Source organism: Pongo abelii, chromosome 21 (genome assembly GCF_028885655.2).
Source record: "Pongo abelii isolate AG06213 chromosome 21, NHGRI_mPonAbe1-v2.0_pri, whole genome shotgun sequence".
In the NCBI taxonomy this organism is placed as follows: Eukaryota; Metazoa; Chordata; class Mammalia; order Primates; family Hominidae; genus Pongo; species Pongo abelii.
In genome coordinates this window covers 47,968,195-47,983,886 of record NC_072006.2, presented here as the reverse complement: position 1 = coordinate 47,983,886, position 15,692 = coordinate 47,968,195, and the positions used below count along the sequence as shown (strand labels likewise).

The following is a 15,692-nucleotide window of genomic DNA, read 5'->3' as shown; positions in this document are numbered from 1 at the left end:
TACCAAAAAAATTAGCCGGGCATGGTGGTGCACACCTGTAATCCCAGCTACTCGGGTGGCTGAGGCAGGAAAATCGCTTGAACCCAGGAGGCGGAGGTTGCAGTGAGCCAAGATCATGCCACTGCACTCCAGCCTGGGCGACAAAGGGAGACTCCGTCTCAAAAAAAAAAAAAGAAAGAAAGAAATACATGAAAGGAAGTCAAAGAAGAATGGCATGGGGAATCATATCTTAGACTGGACATGAGATAATGGTCAATAGTACTGGAGTAGTAGTGATGAGGATGAATTGGATAGATCCAAAAACTGTTCAGAAGTTAAGAGTTGCAGGACTAGATAATGGATTTGACATGGGGAAGGAGGAAAAGAAAGGAATCAAAACTCCTGGTTTGCAGGAGTGAATGGAAGTAGATGAGTGATATTGTCAACCAATGAGATGGTATTATGGTTATTTTTATTCTTGCCATTTGATAAGTAAACAAAATGGTCTCAATATTTTTCTATTTAAAGTAACTTCTGATATAATAAAGGATATATAACTTCTAAGACACCAAAGAAAACTAATTCAAGAAAACATGGCTCGCTAAAAACAAAAAGCATAACAAGATAACAGAATTAAGACCACACGTAACAGCTGTCGTAATAAATGTGCATGAGTTAAATTCATCTAAAATGCTTAGGTTGAATCAAAAAACAAAATCTAAACTACAGATTGTTAGACCTCAAAGCAGTGAGGTGTTTAGTGTTTTGTTTTTGGCTTGGTGGTTTTGTTTGGTTTTTTTCAGTGACAGGGCCTTGCTAGGCTGCCCAGGCTGGACTTGAACTCTTGGGTTCAAGCAATCCTCACACCTCAGCCTCCTGAGTGGCTTGAACTACAGGCACATGACACCGCGCCTAGCCAAAGTGAGGTTTTAATGATATATGATGGCAGCTCGCTGGAGGGAATACCCAAGTCCTACCCTGCCCATTAACCTTCCTCATGAAGTTCCAAGGAACAGATTCTCAAAAGAAACAAAAGAAAATGGAAAACATGTTTCCACATTATTATAATGATGTTGGAGACCTAACCAGAGGCTCCATGGAAACCCAAATCTGGATCTGACGGCCAGCTGTTCCAGAGAACCCCTTAGAATAGTTCTTAGAGTACATGGATTGCCAGATTCAGCAAATAAAAATAGAAGATGCCTAGTTAAATTTGAATTTCACACAAACACTAAACTTTTTCTTTTTCTTTTTTTTTTTTTTTTTTTTTTTTTGAGACGTAGTTTCGCTCTTGTTGCCCAGGCTGGAGTGAATGACGATGGTCTCAGCTCACTGCAACCTCTGCCTCCTGGATTCAAGCGATTCTCCTGCCTCAGCCTCCAGAGTAGTTGGGTTTGCAGGCACCCATTAACCTTCCTCATGAAGTTCCAAGGAACAGATTCTCAAAAGAAACAAAAGAAAACGGAAAACACGCCCAGCTAATTTTTGTATTTTTAGGAGAGATGGGGTGTCAACACGTTAGTCAGGCTAGTCTTGAACTCCTGACCTCAGGTGATCCACCCATCTCGGCCTCCCAAAGTGCTGGGATTACAGGCGTGAGCCACCACACCCAGCCTAAACTTTTTTTTAATATAAATATGTCCCAAGCAATATTTGGGACATTGTGCTAAATAAAACTATTCATTGTTTATCTGAAATTTAACTTGGCCTCCTGGATCGCGTGTCGCAACCCAGCACACCGTAACGGGTGTGTTAGAAAATGAGAGCCAAGAAAGGAGCAGATGGCCCCTTCCCAGACCCAGGAGGAGCAAAGTAAAAGAGGGAGCGACTCTCCCACCAGGAAAAGTAGGTTCCTCAATCTGGAATCCCAGGTTAGCAGCTCCTCCTGGAGAGAAGACAGAGTGAGAGCAAAGGGCAGAGCTTTCCCTCCCCATACACAAATAGCTTGTTTACAAAAAGCCCACGGCCAATGAAATGCTACATAAAGGTTAAAACAAAGGGATTTCCAGATGACTGACTCTGGGATCCATTTAACTGCTCTCTGCCAAATGCTTGCTAAAAAGGTCAAAGGAAAAACACAGGAAAATCTATATTCACATGTAAACCAGCGAGGAGGCCAGACACATGCTAGAAGCCCTTGAGGTGAACTGGAACATAAGGCGGACCCGGCAGAGTGAGGAACCGGCCCAGTGCTACGTCTGGTGGAATTGGCCCACACCGACTCACTCACATTTCCACAAGGCTGAAAGACCAGGATAGCTGAAACCATAGGGCTAGAATTTACTTCTCAATTCAATCAGCTTCACCTTTGCTAAATGCCTAGTCTAGGAAAAGATTGTCCTGAGCACAGCAGTGTTTAATACGATCTTCTAGTCAGTCTTCAGTTTACACATGAGAAGCCTGCACTGGAGGGGCACCAGTTTGTTCAAAGCCACCAGTCTACTAGGTTTTGAATCCAATTCTCCTCACCCTCTGCCGCAGCATGGCCCTCGCCAGGGGAGAGGGGCCAGGAGGGGCTGGCAAGGGCTGGCAGGGGGTCCTGCCCTCTGTCTGGGATGTGTTCTCCCGCCCTGGCCTTTCAGAGGGGATCCTCCTGTTGTGCTTGAGAATGGTGGTTGCTGTGTGCTTAGGTTACTGTACAGTCCAGCTGTGCTTAGACCATGGCTTTGTGTGGGTGGGCTTCTATGAACCACCTCTCTGGGCAGATTTCTCTAATCTCTGCTTTTTTATTTTTATTTTTATTTTTTTGAGACAAGGTCTAGTTCTATTGTCCAGGCTGCAGTGTAAGTAGCACAGTCACAGCTCACTGCAGCCTCAACCTCCTGGGCTCAAGCAATTCTCCCACCTCAGCCTCCATAGTAGCTGTGACCACAGGCGTGTACCGCCACACCTGGCTAATTTTTTCATTTTTTGTAGAGATGGAGGCTTACTATGTTGCCCAGGCTAGTCTCAAACTCCTGGGCTCAAATGATCCACCCACCTTACCTTCCAAAGTGCTGGGATTATAGGCATGAGCCACCACGCCAGGCTAATCTCTGCCTCCTTAGCCCCCTAACCAGGCCCCCTGCCTTTCTTGCTGCTCTTAAAACCACAGGCCCCAGAGATGGAAAATAAGACGGAAACCTGTCCACATCACTTCCTTACTTGAAGCCTTCCTCAGCAACCCATCACTTCAGCACCCAGCAAGGGTGCCCTCAGGTCTGAACCCCATGTGCATTTCCACCCCTCCCCTGCCACCCCACTTTGTAGGGGACATCTCATATATAGTTCCCAACCCAGCCGCTCTTACTGCCTCGGTGCTTTGCTCATGCTGGCCCACCTGCCGGGAACACCCTTCCTACAGCCTGTTGGTTCCTGGTTATCCTCCAGGCCAGCTCAGTCCTCATCTGAAAGACAGCAGCTGGCTGTCCCCTCATCCTTGCACTCACTGTATCCTGATCAGAAGGATGTCTGTCTGTCTCCCCATCAGAGATCTTTGACCCACAAGGTCAACACCATAAATGCCTGAGCTTACCTGAACTTGATGTCATGAAAAGCGCAAGAGTAGGCCGGATGCAGTGGCTCATACCTATAATCCCAGCACTTTGGGAGACTGAGATGGGGAGATCACCTGAGGTCGGCAGTTGGAGACCAGCCAGACCAACAAGGCTGTATTAGTCTGTTTTCATGCTGCTGAATCACTTGAACCCGGGAGGCAGAGGTTGCAGTGAGCTGAGATCTTGCCACTGCACTCCAGCCTGGGTGACAGAGCAAGACTCCGTCTCAAAAAAAAAAAAAAAAAAAAAAGCGCAAGAGTATTTTAGTTTGGCAGGCTTGGGCTGCACCAACTCTGCCACTTGCTACAGGTCTATCTCTAGGAGTGTTACTTTACCTGTTTTCCTTACCTGTTGACAGCTGTTAAACCACTGGTAGCTTGAAATTGGCCTTGGTGGGAATATTTACACCATGGAAATTGGCAGATGCTACAAATGGATGATTTTGTTTTAAATGTTGGCTGTTTGAGCATTTGTGGGACTGACCCCATAAGTCACCAAGTAAGAAGAAATGAATCTCTGTAAGTTGGAGGGACCCATGGCACAAGTGGCCTGCACCCTGCCTGTATCCCTGTGACTTTTCAGTGTGCTCTGGCCAGCTTCCACTTTCAGCCTCTGCAACTAGAAATGAGGCTCTTGCTCCCAGAACTGCCCATGCCTGGCAGGTTGGAACTGCCAAAGACCTTAAGATGCAGGGCAGGCAAGCCCCAAAGTGGAGCTCAGTCCACAAGCGTTCTTGGCTTTGCCCAGGAAAGAATTCAAGGGCAAGCCAGAGGTAAAAGAAAACAGCTTTATTGAAGAGACAGTGTTACAGCTCTGTGACTGTTCCTGCACAGCAGGGCTACCCCATAGGCAAAGAGTAGCTGCTCAGGGCACTTTTGCAATCATATTTACACATACTTTTAATTGCATGCAGATAAAGGGGCAGTTTATGCAGAAATTTCTAAGGAAAGGGTGGTAACTTTGGGGTCATTGCCTTGAAAAGAGGCCATAACACTGGGTGTTGCCATGGCAACAGTAAACTGACTTAACACACTGGTGGCTGTGTCTGATTGAAAGCTGCTTTCACCCTAGCCCTGTTTTAGCTAGTCCTCAATCTAGACCAGTGTTTGAGCCCCACCTCTGGAGTCAAGTCTCACCTCCTGTCAACCCCAGAAATAGCTTTTAACAAACGACTCTCTTGAGGGTTGGGGTGTAAATGCCCCAGCTCCCCCACCCCTTGGGTGGAGTAGTTCTGAGTTGTGTGTTTTGTATCACTTCCCATAGTTTCCCCTAAAGGTCTCAGATAGCCACTGAAGTAGACAGCTGAATCACGTAGGGGATTTTTCACACTTTGACCTTTTACTAGTTTCCATGTTTTTCTAAATATAATTTTTGCTTGATTTTTCTTGTTACAGAAAAATATGCCCATTAAAACTTTAGAAAATACAAAAAAAGGCTGGGCGCAGTGGCTCACGCCTGTAATCCCAACACTTTGGGAGGCTAAGGGGGTCGGATCACCTGAGGTTGGGAGTTTGAGACCAGCCTGACCAACATGGAGAAACCCCGTCTCTACTAAAAATACAAAAAAGTAGCCAGGTGTGGTGGCATATGCCTGTAATCCCAGCTACTCAGGAGGCTGAGGCAGGAGAATCGCTTGAACCCAGGAGGCAGAGGTTGCAGTGAGCTGAGATCGCGCCATTGCACTCCTGCCTGGGCAACAAGAGTAGAACTCTGTCTCAAAAAAAAAGAAAAAAAGAAAAGAAAAGAAAATACAAAAAATTGTTATAATTTTTGGCTCTTATTAGTTTTAAATATATTTGGTATGTGAGTACATCTATATAAATACTTGGTATGTGAGTACATCTATATAAATACTTGGTATGTGAGTACATCTATAAATGTATCTTCCTTACTCTTTCTCCTACTTAGCCTTACCTGCACTTCCCGAATGAACTACTTATATCCGAAATCTCGTCTTAGAGTCTACTTCTGGAAGAATTCTAGCATAATACCAGTAGGACTCCACAAAACTGGCAAGCTCAAAGCAGCAGGTGGCAGAGAAGCAAATGCCACCAGGTATCACTGAGGACTAAAGCTCAGCGCTAATGTTGCCCCTGCTGAAGAGGCAGGAGGGCTGGCCCATCCCATGGTGCCACAGGCTGTGGCCACATCTCATGCCCTCCTGCGCTGATGCTGGAATGAGGTGTGGGTTGTTCCTGAGGTCCAGCTAACTTTGGGCTGCTAGAACAAAGAGGAAAACCCTTGGGCGCATCAGTAAAGTCACTACACAGCTTCACTCCTCGGTTGGGTCCCTCAGATAACCAAGTCTCCAAGAGCAAAAGGACAGAGAATCCAGCCTGAACTGAGACAGCCTCAGCATCAGACAGAAGCCACACGGACACACTCCACTCCAGCAGAGAAGCAGCTCAGCACTCACAGATGGGCCCAGAGATGAAAAGGAAGAGGTCAACTGGGCACTGTGGCTCAGGCCTGTAATCCCAGCTACTCAAGAGGCTAAGGCAGAAGCCAAGAGTTCAAGACAAGACGGGCAACATAGTGAGACCTTGTCTCTGAAACAAATTTTAAAATCTTAGCCAGGTGTGGTGGCAGGAGGATTGGTTGAGCCCAGGAGTTCCAGGCTACAGTGAGATACAGTTGCACCACTGCACTCCAACCTAGGTGACTAAGCAAGACCCCTGTCTCTAATTTTTTTAAAAAAGGAGGAAGTTGGCCGGGCACGGTGGCTTACGCCTGTAATCCCAGCACTTTGGGAGGCCGAAGCGGGCAGATCACAAGGTCAGGAGTTTGAGACCAGCCTGGCCAACATGGTGAAACCCCATCTCTACTAAAGATACAAAAAATTAGCTGGGCATGGTGGTGCACACCTGTGATCCCAGGTACTCGGGAGGCTGAGGCAGGTGAATCACTTGAACCCGGGAGGCAGAGGTTACAGTGAGCTGAGATCGAGCCATTGCACTCCAGGCTGGGCGACAGGGCAAGACTCTGTCTCAAAAAAAAAGGACAAGGTTGGCCGGGCACGGTGGCTCATGCCTGGAATCCCAGCACTTTGGGAGGCCAAGGCAGGTGGATCACCTGAGGTCAGGATTCGAGACCAGCCTGGACAACATGGTGAAACCCCATCTCTACTAAAAATACAAAAATTAGCTGGGTGTGGTGGTGGGCACCTGTAAACCCAGTTACTCGGGAGGCTGAGGAAGGAGAATCGCTTGAACCCGGGAGGCAGAGGCTGTAGTGAGCCGAGATTGCGCCACTGCACTCTAGCCTTGGTGAGGCAGAGTGAGATTATACCTGAGAAATGAGTACTGATGACCCTTAACAAATAGTTACTCCCCAAGAAATAGGAGAAAACCTTAAAACAGAGTTTCCTCAACTAGTTCCACAGGAAACTAGCTGGTAGAGGCGGCGATAGGTGCTAAGGAGAAAAGGCTGCACCTGGGAGACACTGAGTGAAGCAAAGGTTCACGGCTGGCTTTTCCTTAAGGCCTTCTTGGATCTGTGCTGATGTCCACTGAGATTCCCCAGGAGAAGGTACAGTGTGACAATCCCCAGAGCAGCTTATAGGACTCACATTCCAAGCAATGCCAGCTTGGAAAAACAAGCGTCATTTAATAAATAGGTATAAACAGGGAAGACATTTAATTCAAACATCTGTAAGAAAGTGACCAAAACTGATGACATTTTAGGCCACCAAAAACACCTCACAGGCACTAACAAGCCATCGTTTTCTCAGGCCACATTATCTATCCACCATGCAATAAAAACAGAAATTAAAAACAAAAGGATAGACAACAACAACAAAAAAATGAAATCACTTGGAAATTTATGCCTAAATAACTTGAATCAAAGAAAGGAACAAAACTGCAGTTATGGGCCATTCAGAACATCATGACAATTGGAACTCCACGTAGCGATACTTAGGGAATGAAACCGAAGTACTCCCCATAGCTCCAAATGTTTCTGTTATTCAACAAGGAAGACTGAAGGCAAATGAAGCATCCAACTTAAGGAGCTAGAAAATAAGCAACACGATAAACCCAGGGAGAGAAGCAGAAATACAGATAAAAACTAATGAAATAGAAAACATAAAAATCCACAGAACTGATAAATCAAAGACTCGGTTTCTTGTAAACAGCCGTAGGACACCCAGCCTTGTGGAAGCCCAATAAAGGGAGGGGGCACACGGCTGGGCGCGGTGGCTCACGCCTGTAATCCCAGCACTTTGGGAGGCCGAGACGGGTGGATCATCTGAGGTCAGGACTTTGAAACCAGCCTGGCCGACATGGCAAAACCCCGTCTCTACTAAAAATACAAAAGTCAGCCAGGCGTGGTGGCAGGCGCCTGTAATCCCAGGTACTCAGGAGGCTGAGATGGGAGAATCTCTGGAATCCGGGAAGTGGAGGTTGCAGTGAGCCAAGATCGCACCACTGCACTCCAGCCTGGGTGACAGAGCGAGACTCCGTCTCAAAAGAAACGGTTGGCGGAGGGTGGGGGGTGGTGGCGGAGGGGAGGAGGGAGTAGGAAGCAACTGAGCAAAAGAGAACCCAAAAACACATTAGAGAAGTCAAGGAAATGTAATCAAAGACACAGAGGAGAGGTTTCAGATTAGAAGAGTATTAAATGCATGCAGTGTGCTAGTCAGCTGGGAGAGTTCAGTAGAGAACACATGTGTCTTCCTCAGCTCGGGCTGCCCTAAGGAAATACTACAGACTGGGTGGCTTAAACAACAGAAATTTCTTTCTCACAGTTCTGGAGGCTGCAAGTCCAAGATCAAGGTGCCAGCAGGGAAAGGTAAGGCCTTTCTTCTTGGCTTGCTGATATCAGCCTTTTTTGCTCTGTGCACACCTGGCCTTTCCTCTGTGCAGGAGTAGAGAGAGCTCTAGTGTCTCCTCCTCTTCTCCTAGGGACACCAGTCCTATCAGATCAGGGCCTCATCCTTACAACCTCATTTAAGCTTAATTGCATCCTTCAAGGCCCTGTCTCCAAAATCAGTCACACTGAGGGTTAAGGCTTGTGAAAGGAAAAATAAATCTTGGGACCCCAAAATCACTAAGCTAAAGGGAAAAGTCAAGCTGGGAACTGGTCAGGGCAAATCTGCCTCATTCTATTCAAAGTCTTCCCTCTGCTCACTGAGATAAATGCCTATCTGATTGCTTCCTTTGGAAGGACTAATCCAAAATGCAGAAGAATGCAACTGTTTGTCTTTTATCTGCCTACGACCTGGAAGCCCCCTCCCTACCTTTGTTGTTGTCCCACCTTTGTTTCCAGTTGTCCCGCCTTTCCGGATGGAATTAATGTACATCTTACATATACTGATTGACGTCTCATGTCTCCCTAAAATGTATAAAACCAAGCTGAGCCCCGACCAGCTTGGGCACATGTCGTCAGGACCTCCTGAGGCTGTGTCACGGGGACATCCTTAATTTTGGCAAAAGAAACTTTCTAAATCGACTGAGACTCATCTCAGATATTTGGGGGTCACAGGCTTCAACATATGAATTTGAGAGGGACGCAATTCAATCCACAACAGCATACTTTTCTAGAAAAATGAGAACTGCCAAGAGAAGTAAAAAACCATGGAATCAACTTTAAAACTGACAGAGGACTATTTCCCAAAAGGGTGTGGGTCAGAGAGTTTAGCAGACAAGTTCTCTCAGACTTTCAAAGAATGTTTGTAGGCTGTTTAAACCATCCAGGAAACAAAAAAGAGAATGTGCTCTGATTCAGTTTACAAATCTAGCATAGCTGTGACGTGGAACCCGACAAAGACAACCAAACTTCACCCAGTCGGGCATTTTAACCAGAGCCCAAGCGATTCCTGGCCACATTATAGTTTGAGAAATGCTACATGGTGCTACATTCATTGTCACTACATGAAGAGAGTTTTCTAAATAAGGTCCTTGAGTCAAAGGAGTTGGCAGGTGCCCAGACGGCTGAGACCAGAGGAGCCCTTGGGTAAGGGGTGGCCCACAGAGACGTCCAGTGTGGAGAAGCCCTGGGCCAGAGCCCAAAAGCCCATGGGAGCTACCTGTGCTGTCCACACCTGTCTCCTGGACATGGCAGGGAGATTCAAGGAGCCAGAAATGGAGCGGCCGCCCATACTAACGCCACATACACACAGCTTGAGTTTAGCATGCTTAGGATCTCCTTTAACCTGAAGGAGGTGCCTTGGGCAGAGGGCACAGTGTTGACACTAACGGCTACAGGGTATGAGGAGGCAGTCAGCTTGGTGTACAACCTAACAACTGAACTGTCTGGAGAGGTAGTGAGCTCCCCATCGCTGTCTGACCATCCTCCAGGGATGTTCTGGGGGTCATGCCGGCCCTGGGAGAGAAGCTGGCCTTGATGACGTCAGACTCTCTCCTCGCCTGGAGACTTCAGATTCATGATGACTAATCCTCCGTTGGCAGCATCCCACCCCATAATGATAATTGCTGACTCAGCTAACCAGGACATGCCATTTCTCATTTTCAGAAAACACTGTTTCTGCACGCTCTGTGACCTTCTCCTCTCCACGCCTGTGTTACCATCTGTTGGCAGCATCTCTCAGGATGAAGATCAGCAGGGAGGGGAGTGAGAGGAAAGCAGGTCCAATCTTACTTGCAGCGCTGGTCACACATGCACAGACAGGGTTGAAAAGTTTCTCACAGACAGATGTGTGTACATCCCTAGCTCCTCTTGGTTTGCCATGGTGAGCAACCTCTCAGGTCCCAGGCTCAGAGCAGGTGCCAGGAGGAGGCTGCAGGCTTGAGGACCATTCAAGATGTCCATTAGAAGCACAAACAGCCAGGTGCAGTGGCTCACGCCTGTAATCCCAGCACTTTGGGAGACCGAGGCGGGCAAATCACGAGGTCAGGAGTTCGAGACCAGCCTGGCCAACACGGTGAAACCCCATCTCTACTAAAAATACAAAAAATTAGCTGGGCATAGTGGCAGGCGCCTGTAATCCCAGCTACTCAGGAGGCTGAGACAGGAGAATTGCTTGAACCCGAGAGGCAGAGGTTGCAGTCAGCCAAGATCACACCACTGCACTCCAGCCCTGGCAACAGAGTGAGACTCCATCTCAAAAAAAAAAAAAAGAAGCACAAACAACCCTAGCCTTCCCTCTCCCCATAATGGACTGAATCTCAGCCTGCCACACTAATAGGTGCGTGGCCACAAAGAAACCTGCAACAACAATGTCTTACTCCTTATTAAGTGGATTTCAATGATGGATACAGTGCTTTCATTGCGATCTCCATATGCAGAATTGCAAAGCCTCTCTCAGCCAGGCACATGTAACCTAGGCTTTGTGAAACCCTTGCAAATAATTTTTCAAGGACAATAAACCACAAATGATCAAAGACAACCAGAATTACAGAAGCCTGAAGACTCCAGCCGGGGCCACCTCTGGTCGGGAGCATGAAAAAGACAGTGATTAAAAAGTCACTGTCAGCCGGGCATGGTGGCTCACGCCTTTAATTCCCAGACCTTTGGGAGGCCAAAGTGCGAGGATCACTTGAGCACAGGAGTTCAAGACTAGCCTGAGCAACATAGAGAGACCCTATCTCTACAACAAATAAAAAAATTAGCCGAGTATCATGGTTTGCGCCTGTGAGTCCCAGCAGTCAGGAAGCTGAGGTGGGAGGATCACTTGAGCTCAGGAGTTTGAGATGGAGTGAGCCCAAATCTTGCCACTGCACTCCAGCCTGGGTGACAGAGAGGGACTGTATCCCAAAAAGAAAAAAAGAAGATTGCTATCAGCATCATCGGCAGACACTGCACCAGGCTTGGGGGTGTGGAAGAGCAGATACTGAACTCCCTGTTAACTCCCAGTAAGGACAACACTATAGTTCCTTTTAAAAAATATTATTTTAGGCCGGACGTAGTGGCTCATACCTGTAATCCCCGCACTTTGGGAGGCCGAGGTGGGCAAATCACGAGGTCAGGAGATGGAGACCATCCTGGCTAACACGGTGAAACCCCATCTCTACTAAAAATACAAAAAATTAGCCAGGCGTGGTGGCAGGTGCCTGTAGTCTCAGCTACTCAGGAAGCTGAGGCAGGAGAATGGTGTGAACCCAGGAGGCAGAGCTTGCAGTGAGCGGAGATTGCACCACGGTACTCCAGCCCGGGCGACAGTGCGAGACTCCATCTCAAAAAAAAAAATTATTTTAATATATTTTTTGAGACAGGGTCTCACTCTGCTGCCCAGGCTGGAGTGCAGTAACACAATTTAGGCTCACTGTAGCCTCAACTTCCCAAGCGATCCTCCCACCTCATCCTCCCGAGTAGCTGGAACTACAGGCATGCACCACCACAGCAGGCTAATTTTTGTATTTTTTGTAGAGATGCGGTTTTGCCATGTTGCCCAGGCTGGTCTCGAACTCGTGGGCTCAAGCAATCTGCCCACCTCAGCCTCCCAAAGTGCTGGGATTACAGGAGTGAGCCACTGCACCCCACCATATTTCCTTTAATAGTGGGCTGTGGGCTTGAAGAAAATGGGCTCTGTGTTACATGCATGATATGGAAGGTACAGTTTACCAAGGACACTCAGCAGAGAAAACCAGGTGCTATCCCTAGGGTGAGTGGATTGGGGTATAGGGAACACAACTTCTTGGCCTCACATTCCTCATAGGAGCCAGCTTGGTTTGAGGCACTAGAATTCCACTGGTCTGGGGTAAGAGCCAGATCTCAAGATCTCAAGAAGCCCCAGGAGAGCACTGAGCAAGCCATTGATCCCCCACTCTGAGCTAGGACTTTGGGTTTTCTCCCATGGGGAAGAATATGCTCCGTGTGTGGAGAAAAGAGAAATGAATGCTGATGACGAGAAGGGCAGACTGTGGAAGCCCTCAGGACTCCCCAAAGTTCCTATTCTCCTCCTTCTGGGCATGTGGAAAGACCGTACCTCCTTGCTCTTTGAAGTCAGGTAGGACTTACTTTGAACAATGAAACAGTAGCGGAAGTGATGTTCATCATTTCCTGGTGGAAGCTTGCACATGACTCCCCACATCCCCTTCCTTCTTCTAGAAGGAAGCAAGTGTTGCTATGGAGGCTCCATCAGCCTGGCTCCATTAACCACAAGGAGCAGATCCCCACTACCCCTCCCCAACCCAGAGACCTGCTTTAGACATGAAAGTGACTCATAAGCTTTCGTTATTTTAAGCTACTGAAGTTTTGGCACTGTATGTTATTGCAGCCTAACCATGCCTATCCTGACTGGCACACCCAGAATAAATGGCGTAGTCATGAAAGATGCCTTTTTTTAGAATCCTTTGTCTAATCTTTTGTCTGTACCTGGGTTCCCATTACAATTTCTTACTATGACATCAGTGAGTGTCATGTTGCTAAATTGTCTGCATATCATATGATAGTAACAAGACATCCCACATGTATGACCAGTTGCAATTATGTAACAATGTAGACAAAGCCAATCACTTCAAGCCTCAAAAAAGGCTGACACCATAGCCAGGATGTGGAGAGACAGAAAAAGTGTCATTTACAATGACAAAAAAAAAGAAAAAGAAAAAACCATAAAGCATCATAGATTAAATTTTTTTAACGTGCAAAAAATAGAAAGAAAACTACGAAGCCTACCTGAAAAGACACCATCAATAGAGCTTAGTAAATACCAGGAACCACACACACACACAGCTTCCCCAAGGTCACGTGGCTGGTAAGTGGCAGGAGGTAGAATATGAATACAGTCAGCTTCCTTAACCACCACCAAGAATAGGATGGGTGAGCTTTTTCTATAATGGGCCAGACAGAAAACATTAGAGGTTTCTGGGTCATCTGGATTCTGTTGCAACTACTCAAATCTAGCTCAAAAGCAGCCAATGGACAATATATAAACAAATGGGTGTGGCTGTGCTTCAATAAAACTTTATTTACAAAAGCAGATAGCCACCTGGATTTGAATCATGGGCCCATAGTTTGTTGACACATGATCTAGAATAACAAATCCTTGAAGATAGTCAAGGCTTTCGGGGGGAAAACTAATAACAAGCAGAGACTTGCTCTATCAGATATCAGCACATAAAATAAAGCTACAAAAATTATTTGGAATTGCATTATATTTATGTATTAATTTAGGGTGACTATGTAATTTATATAAGTTAGTTTACAGAGAATATTCATTTATGATTTTGAGTCGTCCTATTCAGGAATATGGTATTTCTCTACTGTCACTCAGATCTTGAGAAACAATTTAACAGGGTGGGGGGTGGGAAGGAGCTCCAGGCCAATTTTTAGAAGAAATCCTACCTAACACCAGACAGGTAAATAGAATGTCAGAGGACCAAAACCACTAACACCCTGAGATATGTGTCAATTGCATCCATTCAGACTTTGGTCCAGTTCCGTGAGGGACAACAGCAGGGTCGACCTAAGATGGGGCGTTTTATAGGAAATGTTTCCCATGTTAAGCTGGAACACCAAAAGGCTTCACCTTCTGGGATATATGGATAGATTTAAACCCTTCCCCCACCCCCAAGGAGACTAGGCTGCTGTGGGCCTCAGCAGAGCAGAAGGGTAAAGAAAGACAGCCCTGAGAATCACATCCAAAAACCAGCCCTGGCCAAGCGCAGGGGCTCACACCTATCATCCTAGCATCTTGGGAGGCTGAGGCGGGTGGATCACCTGAGGTCAGGAGTTCAAGACCAGCCTGGCCAACATGGTGAAACCCGTCTCTACTAAAAATACAAAAAATTAGCCAGGCGTGATGGCGGGCACCTGTAATTCCAGCTACTTGGGAGCCTGTGGCAGGAGAATCACTTGAACCTGGGAGGCGGAGGTTGCAGTGGGCCGAGATCGCACCACTGCACTCCAGCCCGGTGACAGAGCGAGACTCTGTCTCAAAAAAAAACAAAAAACAAAAAACAAGTACATACAGTTGAAAGACTTAAGTCACAACATACATCCAGGAACAATTTTAGATGGCAGCATTCCCCAAAGCCATCCACCCCTCCCAAGCAGTGCACAATAGCCTCTTCCTGATGACTTAGGCTGCCCATTGTGACCACCGGTGACTGCAGCTTGACATCATAGTATATCCCTGAGTCAAGCGGCTGTGGGTTTTTGGCTCTTGCATCTGCTATATATAGTTCTGTCTCGGGTGCCATTTGCTAACTCTGTTCTCTGTGTAGCTGCTTTTGGCAGCTCCTCATCTCTCTTCTAATCCACCACTCATGGTCCTAGAGAACAGACCACAAGTTAAGACCGTCACCTACAGAATCCCAAGGGCCAAAACTGGGCAGAGGACAACTCCATCCTTCTTACAAAAGGGCTTCTCCACAAGAAGCATTTCCGTTAGACTCTGAGCAGTGAGATACCCTGCTTCAAGAAGAATTTCTCATGGAGCCAGAAGCCTTTGAAATTTGCCCTTACGATCCTCACCACCGAATCCCACTCAGCAGATTCCAGTACCACCTGGCATCATGCAGGAGAAAGAACCCCAAGAAAGCCAAAAAGATGGCCACCTGCAAATACAACGCCTGCCACGTGGTCCCCATCAAAAAGCTGGAGGAACATGAGGCTGTTTGTGTCAACAGGAGCGCTGTGGAGGAAGAGGACACCGAGAACCCTCTGAAAGTCAGTCTTCCTAGTTCAGAGCAGAACGATGACACCCAGCAGGTCTCACCTTGCCTTCCCAGCCCCGATATCTGGAATGTCGATGGCGCTAATTGCCAGCATGTGTTTGTCCTTAAGACTTTTTTTCCTCAAAAGCTTGTTTGTGAAAATGACACAAAAGAGTCAGCAAGAAAGACCAGTCCCCAGAAGATCCTCAGACCAGGACAGTAAACTGCCAGCTGAGGAAGGAGCACACGCCTCGTAAATTCATGGGAGAACATGCAATGCGTCAGAATAAAAGACATGCAAAGTAAACTACCCTGGGCTACCTTTTTTTAACCTGGCAGATTGATAAATATCAGAAGGCTTAAAATACTCTGCTGGCAAAGGTAGGGCAAAATGGGCACTTTCATAACATTGGTGAGAATGTCAGTTGGTACAACCTCCACAGAGGGCAATTTGACAATAGCTATAAACATTATCAATGCACACAGGCTTTGATTGAGCAATTCCACTTCCAGGCTTCATTCTGTAAATATAATCACACATGTGGAAAATGAGCTAAGTACTAGCTTATTCATTGCACCATTATTTGCAGCAGCAAAAAAGTTAGAAATTAGCCAGGTGTGT

The 15,692-nt window shown here is 46.8% G+C and overlaps 1 protein-coding gene across 1 annotated transcript; it reads left to right on the top strand.

Annotated features, from left to right (window-relative positions):
* The first annotated feature begins 13,360 nt into the window (after positions 1-13,360).
* Positions 13,361-15,380, top strand: GTSF1L (gametocyte specific factor 1 like). Its single transcript, XM_054541793.2, has one exon. It carries the CDS (start codon positions 14,847-14,849, stop codon positions 15,291-15,293), a length of 447 nt encoding a protein of 148 aa, XP_054397768.1. The 5' UTR covers positions 13,361-14,846; the 3' UTR covers positions 15,294-15,380.
* The last annotated feature ends 312 nt before the right edge of the window (positions 15,381-15,692 follow it).

Bases quoted from the DNA above. Each gene is read 5' to 3' on its own strand.
- GTSF1L (XM_054541793.2), top strand. From the start codon at position 14,847: ATGGAGCCAGAAGCCTTTGAAATTTGCCCTTACGATCCTCACCACCGA.